Source organism: Muscardinus avellanarius (genome assembly GCF_963383645.1).
Source record: "Muscardinus avellanarius genome assembly, chromosome: 8".
Lineage (NCBI taxonomy): Eukaryota > Metazoa > Chordata > Mammalia > Rodentia > Gliridae > Muscardinus > Muscardinus avellanarius.
This window is the reverse complement of record NC_137794.1, coordinates 26,137,573-26,152,004: the sequence shown is the minus strand read 5'-3', so window position 1 is coordinate 26,152,004 and position 14,432 is coordinate 26,137,573. Positions and strand designations below refer to the sequence as shown.

The following is a 14,432-nucleotide window of genomic DNA, read 5'->3' as shown; positions in this document are numbered from 1 at the left end:
TAAAGAAAAATATCAGCTTTTTACTGTCTACGAATTATATCTCAACAAAGTTGACTTTTTAAAAAAGCCAATAGGTGTGGTGGCACATGCCTATAATCCCAGTACTTGGGAGGCTCAGACAGGAGGACATCAGGTTTACAGCCAAACTCAGTAACTTAGGCCCTCCACAATGTAGTGAGACTTTCAAAAATAAAAAATAAAATAGGATGGGGGGTATAGCTCAGAGGTAGAATGACCCTGGGTTCGATCCTAGCACAAGACAGACAGCCACCCCCCCCCCCCGACACACACACACACTTTTCTTCTGTTTGAAGCTACAACCCGGTAAAACTTCCTTTGAGAACAAAAATACTTTTCTTTGTTTTGTCTCTACTTGAACTTTGCTTCTCTCTTTTAAGCCTCTCCCTTAAGTTATGCCTACTGTGCCACATGGCATTTAATGCTGCGAGGTCTGTGCCACAAATTCCTTCCATCAAAGAAGCAAGTGTAAGCCTCTTTGCTTTCTCAGAAGCGCCCTCTGATTTGCAATCATGTTAACAGTCTGTTGAAGACACTCTTCACAATTACGAATAAATCCCTAGGATTGAAGGCAGCCCATCGTTAGACCCTCTGCCTCTCTGCAAAAGGAATCTATTGAGGCTTGGTTCACAGACACATTAAAGACCTTGGGGCAGTATGACAACAGTTTTTAACAGTTCTTCCACCATTTACTCAAGGTTTATTGCTTTCTATTTTCTCACATTTTGAAAACAAAGGCAAAAATGTATTGGCGTTTTACATCGAATGGTTAAAAAACTATTGCCTTACACAAAGAAACAGGGTCACCTTTAGAGCCTTACTTCAACACTCTTAAAATAAGAAAACAATTAAGAGCAATAGCATATACTGGCAGCACACAATACAAAAATGTGACACGTGACACATGAAACAAGAGGAAAAATTATTTTTAAAAATCAGGCTGAGCCGGGCGTGGTGGCGCACGCTTGTAATCACCGCGCTTGGGAGGCAGAGACAGGAGGATCGCGCAGGTTCGAAGCCAGCCGCGCGTGCTGGCTTAGGAGACCCTGTTTCCAAATAAAAATGTAAAAATAGGTCTGGGAGTGTAGCCCGTAGGTAGAAGGGCTTCCAGGAACCCCAGTACCACCAAAAAAAAAAAAATCAGGCTGAAAAACTATAAAGTAATTTGGAACTATTTAAAATTAGGAGTATCAATCACATGAAGCTTAATAGCCACTCTTTATCAGGTTACAAGTACAACTAGTATTCAAAGTCTCTTACATATCCCCTTAGTATACTAGTACACCTTAAATATTTTAGATATAAGGTACTCATATTTTGCTTATTATGTTTATTTTTTAAATCTGGTCTAATTCTTTCTTGATAAATCTCTCTAAAAACAAAGTCATATTCTCTTTTAGTATCCTAGAAGTCTATGAGCATAAATTAAATATGATTTTTGTGAATCTTTCTGAACTTCCATTTCATTAGTAACATAAACTCAGGTATATACAACTTTTTAGCTTTAAATTTTTATTTACATTCAAAGCCTACAAAAAATAGAAAAATTATTGAATGAATACCTCTATAAATATCACTAATATTTGTTCTCCCTTACACACACACACGCGCGCGCGCACACACACACACACACACACACACACACACGCTGCCAGGTTTCACTTAACTATCTGAGTTACAGTTATCATGAAACTTAATCCCTAAATGTTATATTATACCATTATGTCTTCTATGAATGAAGAAATTTTCCTAACAAATGATACCATTATCATATCTGAGAAAGGGAGAAAAACAAACTCTGTAATAACAGCTATCAAACAACATCATCGAAAGACAAACCTATTTTCTTAGCTATTACTAATCTCCAAATGGTTGTCAAGAATAAAAATATTATAAACAATTTAAAAACACAAAAACATTTAGAATTTTAAACTTTAATATAAAGCAGTACGTTTTATGAAATATTTCAATATAATTTATAACATTTTATATAAAAATATATCACTTCTACTTTAAAAAGTTAGTTCTTTTTCCCTCCATAATGCTTAAACCTGCCTTAAATTTATAGACATTAAAAATACCACTCTCAACATATCAATTATTAATCTTTCAACAGATTTCATCTCTTATAAATGGATATCATTGCTCTAAAATACACATTAATGGTACTTTATACCTCAATAAAAAGATTTTTTCATGTTCAAAGAGAATGCATTAAAATATCATTAGTATATTAGGAATTGGATGAAATTGTTAGTATACAGCTTCTTCCCTATGGTCAGAAAAGAAAAACCCAGTTTGCATGCAAAATGAAATGAAACTATTTCCTCTGAATTGCTCAACAAGTGGCTTTACCACATGATTAACTAGGTTATGGATTGCTTATTAAGAAGCAAAGGCAAAAAATAATTTCAACCATAAAGGCAATTAACTTTAACCTATAATTAGTGGAGATAGAAAGGAAGATTTAAGAAGAAAAAAACTTAAAAAAAAACAGTGATTATAACATATTTTATTACTATACTAGGTCTAAACTTTCTGGTAGTCCTGAGGATTAAACCCAGGGGCTTTCTACCTCTGAGTTTTAGTCCTGCCTTTTTATTTTTTGGTTTAAAACAAGGTCTCACTAGGTTGATGAGTCTTGCTACATTATCTGAGGCTGTCCTTAAACCTGTGATCCTCCTGTCTCAGTCTCCCAAGTACTGGGATAACAAGAGTGTGCCACAAAGCCTGGCTAAGGTCTTAACTATTAAGAAGTATCAAAATGCTTGGTAATAATCAATTACAATTTTATGCTTTAATATATATGGCTGGGCACTTGTTTCATATTTCAACAAACCCACCACAGCTCTTGGGGAAATAAACTTTTTCTTTTTTATTTAGTGAAATAATTTTATCTTCCCCATTTCCTTAGCAGGATTTTTTTTTTTTTGCAAATTTCATAAAATTAACATAACTAAATGTCATGTAAGCAATTATCAGACTCTTTCTGAGAATGTTCTTTCAGAATCAGTTTTGCTTTGCAGAAGCTGAATATTATGTGACCCCAAAATTTCCAATGCTCAAATAGACAAATTCATCTAGCACATTTTTACAATAAACTGAGCTATACTATATATGAAAAGTTTCATATCTACTGAACAAACATCAATTAGTAAGAGATAAAGATTTTACTTACATTTGTAATTGCTATAGCATTTTTATCATAATATTTCTTCTTTTCATATTTATCTCTGATGAAAAATTCTACTGCTCTGAAAACAAATAACTTAAGGAAAAACACAAATTCAGTCACATATTTCCCTTTCTCTTCATTCTTCTTCAGAGTCTACACTCTAAATTTAAATTTTCAACTCTCCAACTGTTTATGCAACTAAAATCTGTAACATACTTTTTCCTTCTCTCCCCCAAAAGCCCACTTCTTTCAGATAATTTTCCCATTCAACAAAAACCACCCAACTTCAAGAAACCAAATTCAGAAAGAAAAATTGATTACAATTCTTAATTTCTCCACCATCACTGCCTCTACCACCAAACTCTAAATTCAATTTAGGTTCATTTTGAGTTTACATTGTAAGTAAAGACATTCAGAGAGTACTTACCATATGCCAGACACTGTATGCTGTAAAATGTTCATATTTTTTCCTTTAATTCCTCAAACAACCCAGCAATGTATATATTATTATTTTCACATTATAGAAGAATTAGCAAATTGGAAAGATTAAACCACTGTGATTCTGACATCAGTGTTCATTTCCAATATACATGCCATTGGTAATATATTTATAAAGTGTATCTTTACAGGCTTCCTGATGTATTAGAAAAATAATGGCCATGTTTTTCTCTCAAAGTTGAAGAATAGAGAAATGAAAAAGCAAAAAAAACAATATTTTCACTTATAACAAAAAAATGCTTTCAGAAATTATCTAAGAAAGCAGTTTTTTAAAAATTACATAGGGTCAGGTGTGGTGGTGCACGCTTGTAATCTCAGTACTTGAGAAGCTGAGACAGGAGGATCGCAGGTTTGCAGCTAGCCCCAGCTACTTAATGAGGCCCTCTACAACATAACGAGACCTTATTTCAAAATAAAGAATAAAAAATAAAAAAATAGAGGTAGTAGAATGTCCCTGAGTTCCATCCCCAGTATCGCAACGTGTGTGTGTGTGTGTGTGTGTGTGTGTGTGTGTGTGTGTGTGTGTGTGTGTGTAGTGGTACTAGGGGTGAAAACCAGCAGCTTTCAAACTCCAGGCTACACTCCCAGACCTATTTTATACTTTATTTGGAAACAGGGTTTCACTAAGTTGCTGAGAGCCTCACTCAGTAGCTGAGGCTGACTTTGAACCTGTGTGATCCTCCTGTCTCAGCCTCCCAAGTGCAGGGATTACAAGCGTGCACCACCACGCCCAGCTATATACATATATGTTTATATGTATATATATGGCCATAGTTAATCTGCTTGATATAAGGATATAAAAATAAAATATAGCATTAAGACAGGAGAAGTCACTAAGATCTAATTATTAACAGAAAACTTTTGGGGGGGTGCTCGGGACTGTCTGGCTTTGAACCTGTGATCCTCCTGTCTCAGCCTCCCAAGTACTGGAATTACAAGCATTGAGCCACCACAACCAGATGAAAACATTATTTTTTAAAAACCAATCATAGCACACCAAAGTGAATTTTTAAAATGTCATGGGAAGCACTCAAGGAAAAGTTGTGATTTGGGGAATATGCTGTGTCTTTGGTTGTTCTCAGTTTCTACTTGCTTCTTAGAGCAAAAATGTCTCACACGGTTCTTAAATATAATTGTTTTATACAAAATCCCAATACAAGCAAATTCTTCATAGTTATTTCAGCGAAAGTAACTAAATCATCCCAGAGGTTAACAAACTTTTTCTTAAAGGTCCAGATAGCAAATAGTTTAGGATTTACACAACAGGTAATATCTATTTTAATTACTCAACTCTGCCCCTGTAGCTACAATGAAGCAGCTATAGAAAATTCATAAATGAATGGGAATGGCTGAGTTCTAATAAAACTTCATTTACAAAATCAGGCAGCTGACTTATGAACCCAGAGTTATGATTCCTGAATTCTACTCCAATGCTACAGGTCTAACAACAACAAAGATGAATTCATGAGGAGCCTCATCTATATATAAACTGTCATTATATAGACAACTCAGAGAGCATTCAAAGGAAATACTGGCTACAATTTTTGCATTATACTCTGCATTTTTAGTACCTAATTCCCAAAGGGGATGGTCTACAACATACAACCTCATTGAGTAGTAAGAAGAAGCACTTATTATTTAATGGACAGTTACTGTAATTCTGAAGTCAGCTAATCTACCAGATCCATATCTAGATATATATAAAAAAGATAGCCATACTCACCTCACAAAGTTGTTGAGTTTGGGGGATAATAAATATAAAGCACTTAGTGCAATACCTAACACAGTAAGCCCTCAGTAAATGCTCTTAGTTTTTATTTTTATATAACTTTGTGCTTCACTTTCATCAGCTTTAAAGTGGAAATAATGCTAGTTCTCATTTTATAAAATTATTTTAGGAAATAGTACATATATAGTATTAAGGAAAAATAGATGACAGAAGGTACTATATTTTAAGTTTTACCTTCTATTACTAATATAAAGATATTTTATAGGCAAGTCTTTTAAAAGATAGGGCCCATGGTAGGTGTTAGAAACAAAGATAGCTTACATAAAATCAAGCTTAAACATATGAGTAAATGAGAAACAACAAAAGAACCAATAAAGCTGAGTGTGGTGGTGCACGCTTGTAATCCCAGGATTCAGGAGGCTGAGACTGGAGGATCATGGTAAAGCCAGCCTCAGCTATTTAGTGAGGTCCTTTGCAATTCAGTGGGACCCTGTTTCAAAATAAATAAGCCAGGCGTGGTGGCGCATGCTTGTAATCTCAGCATTCTGGAGGCTGAGACTGGAGGATCACAGTTCACGGACAGCCTCAGCTACTTAGTGAGGATCTCTGCAACTTAGTGAGACCCTGTTTCAAAATAAAGAATAAAAACTAGGGCAGAGGGTGTAGCTCGGAGGTCAAATGCCCCTGGGTTTCATCTCCAGACCGAAAAAATAAATAAATAAATTTGAAGATCAGAAAATTTTCATCTTCATTTTCCAGTCTCCAGATATCATCTGAGATATATGGACATAGTTAAAACTGACCTAGATCAATAACATAACCAAAAACTATAGAAACAGAATGATAAAATTTATATTAATAACAATTCAAGAGTAAATGGCTGATTTGAAATTTAGTAAATAAAAACATCCCAGAATCTTCTGCATGCCAATAATCACAAAGCATTCAGTAAGTACCTCTAAATATCCCTGTCCTCAAAACTAACAATGGGAACTACACAAGCTCATAAAAATTTTAATATTACTACATGCTTTATCTTTTAACATGTATTTGTATTTTAGTATTTGTATTTTAAGATTGTTTCTTTCTTTAAAGTTATCACTTGAAAGATAATTAAGTTAACATCTACTCCCAAAGGAGAAAAAAAATCTTCTTGGTTCCAGACACATACCCCCACTGGCAGCAATAAAACTTAAAAAACTCAAAAGAGAAGAATTGCTGATTAGCTTTGGTGCACAATAGATCTCATGGACCTGAAGTAATCAAAGTTTTTAGGTTAAGACCAAATATCCTACTAATGAAATAATGAAAAGCTTAATGTAACGCTTTACCGTTTGCCATGTGCTAGCACATGCAGCCTATCATTAACCACATCCCACATGAGAAATTACACTTTCACAGTAGCTTCTGTATAACTTTCATAAATTGTAAAGCATTGTAAAAGCAACATATCTTGTTAAGAATGTAACAAGATACCATTTTATACCAGTCTAACTTAGTTAATAGGTATCCCTAATAAAGCTCCCAAATCAGTGTCTCATAATTAAAAAGAAATGATAAAAGTGCTTTTTATAATAACTGAAACACTTACTTTTTAAGTGGGCGAACCAAGCTATCCTTATAGCTCAGCCTCCTGAGTAGCTGGGAACAGATATACAGAACTGCATATAGTTCTTCCTTTTTATATAAAATTTGTGCCTCAGTTTCATCAGCTTTAAAATGGGGATAGTGCTACTACTCATCTTAAAGGATCATTTTAAGAGGAGAAGTAAAGAACACTCCCAAGATACTAAAAAAAATTAAAATAAAAATAAAGATCTACTGCTCTAGGTAAACACAACTTCATCCAGCATTTTAAATCACCTACAAGTAACTCCCAGATCTGCATTTCCTGCTTTTTTCTAGGGTAACACTATGTATATGTTTTATAGATACCTCAATCTGACCAAAAGAATAAAGCATGGGTCATTATCTTTCATTTCTAACTCTTACATCTCCATGTGATAATGAATTCCCTCTCTCAATGAATAAGCATTACAGTCACTTAAGCTAGAATGAAACTGGGGTCAGTGTCTTCCTTAGAAACAAAGGCAATCTTAACTTAGTCCTACTGCTCCTGCATTCCCAACTCCTTTCCAGTTCCTTCCTGCTCACACTCCAACACCACTCTAATTTAGATGTTCAGTGAAGCTTGTGAAGGACCAAAGTGACGCCATGACAGGCTTCAATTAAAGCTTTAAGTAGAGTAAGCCAAATTTTCCCTCCAAAATTAAGTTCTTCTGTAACCTTTGCCCTATTCCCTGGAAAGAAGCTGCTAACTGTGCTAGCAACTGTCCCCTAGCAACAGCCAATCCGTGCTGCATATATCTTGGTCTGGAATTCGCAGGTAACCCAGCCAAGGCCACTCTGCTACGAGTTAGAGACCCCCACCCATCCTGAACATTCCTGAGATAAGCTTCCCAAGACAAGAAAGCTAAGCCAATGTGACTTATGTTTTAAAATATCCAATCAATGCAAAGGTGGGTTGGGCGGCTTTTCTTAGGGGATAAAAGCTTTGTTCTTGGGGGACAAAGGGCTCTCCCCCATGCCCACTGCCTTGGTGCATGTGGAGAGACGAAGCTCAAACTTGAATAAACAGCCCTTTTGCCTTCTTGCATCGGACTTGGCTCCTGGTGATCATTGGCAGATTATGGATAAAATAACACTTGTTTGGGGCTATACTAGTTATTCTACAAAACCCTTCATGGGTTTTCAAACACTTCAACCCCTTGGGATAATGAAATAAGATCCAAATGGCTCTATGTGATATTAAAAACCTTTAATCTGACTTGCCTAACAAATATAAAATCCTGCCATATCAAAATCCTAAAAAGTCATGTTTCCTCAAAACATGGTTTGTGTACCAGTATTGGAATGGCCTAGGAAGATTTGGGAAAGCTCTGATTATTAATATATTTCAAAAGAAAATAATTGGTATATTTCAAAATAGTTGTGTCAAAATGGAGGCAGACATGGGTAAAGAAATGACTTGATTTCTGCCTAAAACAGGCAGCTATTCGAATGTAAATTAACCTAGCTGGTCTCTATCTAAAGACAGATCTCAGTTGAGGAGAACTAGGCCTTTATCTAAAGGCAGATCTACATGATTGGATAAGCTAGCTAAGATGGTAGGAGGGGTCGACCTTCATGAAAGGAGACACCTCACCACACCTTGCTAGGGGAGGTACCTAACAGGGTAAGGGGAGGTACCTTACAGGGACTTTCACTACATCAGAGTCACGCTAACAAGATGGAGGTCATGGGTATAAAAGACGGAGTCCACGTGTAATTCCTTTGGTGTACTCATTTCGAGTCACCCCCCCCCATGCCATTTTGGCATGGGGCTGTATTTCTATCTCCTGTATTTCTATCTTTTCCTCTTTTTCTGTTTTTCGGGGGGGGGGGGGTTGTTTGTTTCTTTGGGGATTTTTTTGGGAAATTATTCCCAGGGGTCTAACAAAGATCCCTGGGGACAGTTTCCCAATCCGTAACAGTTTGCTCACAATTTTTATACCTGAAATGCACCTCCCACTCTTCCCCTAGGATCTTTCTGTAACAAAAATAGCATTGCGTATCTGATTGCTAAATTTGTGAGAAGGGTGTGGGGTCACAGGAACAGAAAAGGCCAAATGCAAATTAATAACTTTTAATTATAATGTAAAGGGTTTCTGTCTAAATACAAAAATTCATAATGGCCTGTATCTCTGCAGAAGAAAATCTCTTTCCCCCTCCACTGGCCTAATAAACTGTTTTACTAAACAAATGGGAAATACATAATTGACCTTTAAGAAACTACATTATTGTCAAACTACAAGTATTATTACCTTCAGACAGAACCCAAATACCTAAAATTAAATAATCTTATTTATAAAGCAGCACAACTTTGATGAGCTGATTTCTCAAGCTTCAAGAAGTTTTAGAAATCCTAGCAAATCAAATGATTTTATCTTTAAGAAATATCAAACACATCCTGACTAAAATGGCTGTGGGAAAGCAGCCTATCCATTAAAAATGAGACTTGTAAACATAAGTCTTACAACCTATGACAAAGCAGACTGCCACCAGCTGTTTTGTTGGTCTTTGGGGAGGGGGGGGAGCAGAGTATTTGGTATTGAACCCTGTATACACCACCCTCAGTCCTATTTTTTATTCTCTACTTTGAAACAGGGTTTCCAGACTCAGCCTCCCAATGCTGAGGATTAAAAATATGTGCCACCACACCCAGCACCAGCAGTAAATATTATCAACATTACTTAGTACTTAACACTAAGTATGCATTTTACCTTTTAAATGCTTAAATGCCAAACTGCTCCACATAACTATAATTACTATTTAAAGGTGATCAAAAATATTCGTATAATTTTAAAACTACTCAGGATAAGCCGGGTGTGGTGGCACACGCTTGTAATCCCCACGCTTGGAAGGCAGAGACAGGAGGATCACGCAGGTTCGAAGCCAGCTGCATGCGCTGGCTTAGGAGACCATGTTTACAAATAAAAATGTAAAAATAGGTCTGGGAGTGTAGCCCGGAGGTTAGAAGGGCTTCCAGGAACCCCAAAAAAACAAAACAAAACAAAACAAAACAACAACAACAAAAAAAAAAACTACTCAGGATGCTCAAAAATCAAATCTCTAACAAAAAATAATAAGCAGTATATACCTTTCTATCAAAAGGAAATGGCCAATCAGTAAAAATCAGTTATAACATTTTACACATAGCAATAATTACATTAAAATATTATGGTATAAATTACCAAATCCTATTAAAATATAAGATATACAAAAATAGCTTAGAGAAAATTAATTTCTATCTTTAATGAACAGTATGATAATGTTCATATCTTCCTTAATACTAACATATAAAATATGAATAGGAAAAATGAGTTAATTATTTTTAACTCCACAATACACAAGTTTTAGAGGATACTGATCTGTCTGTGGTCTTCGAAAGTTCTCTGGAAGATTGGCTTCATAGAGTAGTCTGGCTTTAGTATTTCCCATATCTTGCATGCACTGTAAAAAAAGAAATCAAGTATTTTCATTACTCACAAAGACATTAAAATTAATTCCTAGATACACACATATATACACATATACAAATACCAAGAAAAATTATGTCCAATTTTTATTCCTGTCCTTAAAATTTTAGTGGCACATGCCTGTAATACCAGCTACATGGAAGCCTGAAGCTGGGGGATTGCAAGTTCAAGGCTAGCCTGTGCAATTTAGCAAGACCTATCTCAAAATAAGAAGCAAAAAAATAAGAAAATTAAAAATAAAAAATAAAAATAAATAAATACTAAAAATAAATAAAAATAAAAATATAAAAAAAGGTCTGGGAGTATAGCCCAGAGGTAGAAGGGCTTCCAGGAACCACCAAAAAAAAAAAAAGTTTTGAATTTTAAAACACTCTAGGATTCTCACAATTTACAATGAAGATAACAATGGAAAGCAAATAAATAAGAAATAATAATGTGTTGGGCGTGGTGGAGCAGGCTTGTAACCCCCGTGCTTGGGAGGCGGGGGACAAGGATCTTGGGAGGCGGAGACAAGGATCGCACAGGTTCGAAGCCAGACTTGCTGGCTTAAGAGACCCTGTTTCCAAATAAAAATATAAAATAGGTCTGGGAGTGAAGCCCAGAGGTAGAAGGGTTTCCACGAACCCCAGTACCACCACCACCCCAAAAAAAGAAAGAAAGAATACTAACCTTGAATTCTATAGAATGAATTTATTTCTTTGAAGTTATTAAACTCTTTGTGGTTCTGAACGCTATACTCACCCAACAACCACCAACCTACCAACGAAAAAAACATCATTGTGCCTAAAGGCTCAACTTTACATATCAGTTCAGAAGTACAAAGACCCATGCTATAGTTTGAACAAGTGTTCCCCAAAAGTCCATGTGGTAATGACTTAGTCCCTATTTTTCCCTCTTTCTTGCCTGCCTCAAAAGTCCATGTGGTAATGACTTAGTCCCTATTTTTCCCTTTCTTGCCTGCCTCAAAAGTCCATGTGGTAATGACTTAGTCCTTATTTTTTCCTCTTTCTTGCCTGCCTACCTGTGACTTCCTTCACACTTTTATTGGAAACTAATACAAGGGCAATTTCCCAGTATTTGCACAGCCTGAACACTGTGTATGTGCTTATGTATTTGCAACTTTAGATTTTAAAACAACTGAGAGATAGGTATTATTATACTAATTTCACAACAAAGGAAACAATATCTGCAAGATGTTAAATAACAAGCTTAAAATTAGCCTCCATGACCCAATTCCTGATAGAACCAACATAAGCTACCAATCGTTTATTTGTTTATTTTTTTAAATTGGTACTGGAGGTGGAACCCAGAGGCTTTCTACCTCCGGGCTATACTCCCAGACCCATTTTATATTTTATTTGGAAACAGGGTCTCACTAAGTTGCTGAGAGCCTCACTAAGTAGCTGAGCCTGGCTTCGATCCTATGCGATCCTCCTGTCTCAGCCTCCCAAGCATGGGGATTACAAGTGTGTGCCACCATGCCCGGCTCTACCAATAGTTTAGATATTTCAAGATTCTTCCAATGAATTGGGTTTGTGTCTTGTAGGACTTACAAATACCAGGCTCTTTCATTTAGAGACACAGTTTTCATTTTATAGGAAAAAAACAGAGTAGAGGTACAAAGAGTTTATATGATTCTTTGCTGAATAATAACAATGAATCAGTGACAGGCTTAGAATAGGATCCAGTTCTCTCCTTTCATCCTTACTACCATATTAAAGCTAGTCAAAATAAGAATCCAGGAAATTTCACCGTAAGACATAAGCATACTGAGTTATTAATATATCATTCCTGTTATAAAAACCTTATTCCTTTTCTTTTAGGTTCTCTCATCCAAAATGCTTTAGCAAATATACTGACAGAAAAGGAGAATTTCATTTGCTTATTCTTTGGCAATTAATGATTCACTTTTCCAAAGCTTGGGCGAATAAGTTGGTTGGGGAAAAGAAAAAGTAGGATTTATACTTTAATTATTTGTAACCAGTAGGAAATTTAGGTTATGTGTAATGAATGAGCTATCTTATTTTACCTTCTAGTTTCTAGGACCCTAACTAAACATCATTCTGAAAAACTTAAAATTTCAAACTTATTTTCACTTCTCTAATAGTGAGAATACTTATAAGGCATCAAATAAACTATTAAAAATTCAAAAATATTAGTAATTTTGAAAATTCTGCAGCTCTATAAAAACCATGCCATTTTCTGCCAATGTTCTTTCTATCACTTCAAGTATGAAAAAGGAAAGCCTTATTTATGTCTATTAAGCTTGGCTTTTAAATACTTTTAAAAGACATCTTAACAAATTACATAGTTCATAAAATTTTTTTAAAACACACAAAAAAGTAAACTATGCATGATAAATGCCAGCTAGGTAGAATATATTTAAAATCAGTGATATTTACTTTTCCCATTAGATTCAGTTTGTTCTCAGTGCTGGGATTGTAGCTCAGTGGTAGATACCTTGCCCAGCATGATCAAGGCATGGGTTTGATCCCCAATACCATGAAGAAGAAGAGGAAGAAGACAAAGAAGAGGAGGAGAAGATAATAAGAAAGAAAAAGAAGAGGGCGAAAAGAAGGGAAGGAGGAAAATAAAAAAAGTCTGTTCTTATTTAATATATCTTTTCCTAGAATGAAAGATGAACTTTCGTGTGTGTGTGTGTGTGTGTGTGTGTGTGTGTGTGTGTGTGGTATACAGGGGCCTTCTACCTCCGGGCTACATTCCCAGACCTATTTTATATTTTATTTGGAAACAGTAGCAGTAAGTTGCTGAGAGCCTCACTAAGTAGCTGAGGCTGGCTTCCAACCTGCATGATCCTCCTGTCTCAGCCTCCCAAGTACTGGGATTACAAGTGCATGCTACCACACCCAGTGAGTACTGTACTTTTTAATTGAATAATTTCCATCCTAAACCATCATTATAATTATGAAGGAAGCTTTAACTAGAAATGGTAATAATAACACTTAATAATCCCAAAACCTATTAAAAGCATTTTGCCCTCTTCAATCCATAATGCTTTTAATTTCTATATATAACCCACAACTCAGTACATAGAACACTACCAGCCCAAAGTCTCACACATCACTTGAAAAAAAGTCTACAGCCTAACATCTTATCATCAGAAGGTAATATAGATGAAGCATTTCTATTTCTGAAACTGCCTAAGTACAAAACATTTTATCCAATCCCAGTTTTAGCATTAATGAAATCTATATTCTCAAACATTTCTAGGTTTTCAGTGTTTTAGTGAGACTAAACAGAATTGACATGATCAATTTAAAGTTTTATTTGCTTTTGCTTATCATATTTGTATAATTTAATTAGCTAAAACACAAAAATAAGTAAAATTAATAACAGGGAGGATACAAATTGGTAGAATCAATAAGACATGTAATTTAGGTTTTTATTTACATTTCATTTATATTTATATAACAAAGCTATATATGTAAAAAACAAAAAACAGTGACCAAACAGTAATTAAAGAGCAATACAAAAAAGTTATACTGCCAAGCGTGGTGGCACATGCTTGTAATCCCAGCATTTGGGAGGCTGAGACAGGAAAATCGCGGGTTCAAGGCCAACCTCAGCTACTTAGTGAGGCCCTTTGCAACTCAGTGAGATCCTGCTTCAAAATAAAGAATAAAAAAACAGGGCTGGGGGTACAGCTCAGAGGTAGAATGCCCTGGGTTCCATCCCCAGTAGCACAAAACACACACACACACACACACACACACACACACACACACAGCTGTACTGAAAACACAGCATTGAAAATAAATGTTATTAAATGGTAACAGAAACAAAGTCCCCAAATATGTCATTATCAGTATCAGAAAATGTATAATTAAAAGGCAACATCAATGATAGTTCCTGGAGAATAAAACTCGTATGTACTATTTTTTCTTTGTTTTAATCTTCAAACATTTTGGAAAAC

General features: G+C 35.4%; 1 protein-coding gene across 3 annotated transcripts in view; it reads right to left on the bottom strand.

The window, feature by feature from the left end:
- Positions 1 to 14,432, bottom strand: part of SMAP1 (small ArfGAP 1) — a gene marked incomplete at both ends in the record, with an annotated part of 159,748 nt that overhangs the window by 66,366 nt on the left and 78,950 nt on the right. For 2 of the 3 annotated variants that reach the window (XM_080699932.1, XM_080699933.1), the window contains 2 exons: positions 3,197 to 3,272; positions 10,387 to 10,472. In XM_080699932.1, coding sequence (XP_080556058.1) covers positions 3,197 to 3,272; positions 10,387 to 10,472 — 162 coding nt within the window. Of the gene's footprint in view, positions 1 to 3,196; positions 3,273 to 10,386; positions 10,536 to 14,432 lie in introns of those variants that run through there. The other variant, XM_080699934.1, reaches the window with a different exon arrangement.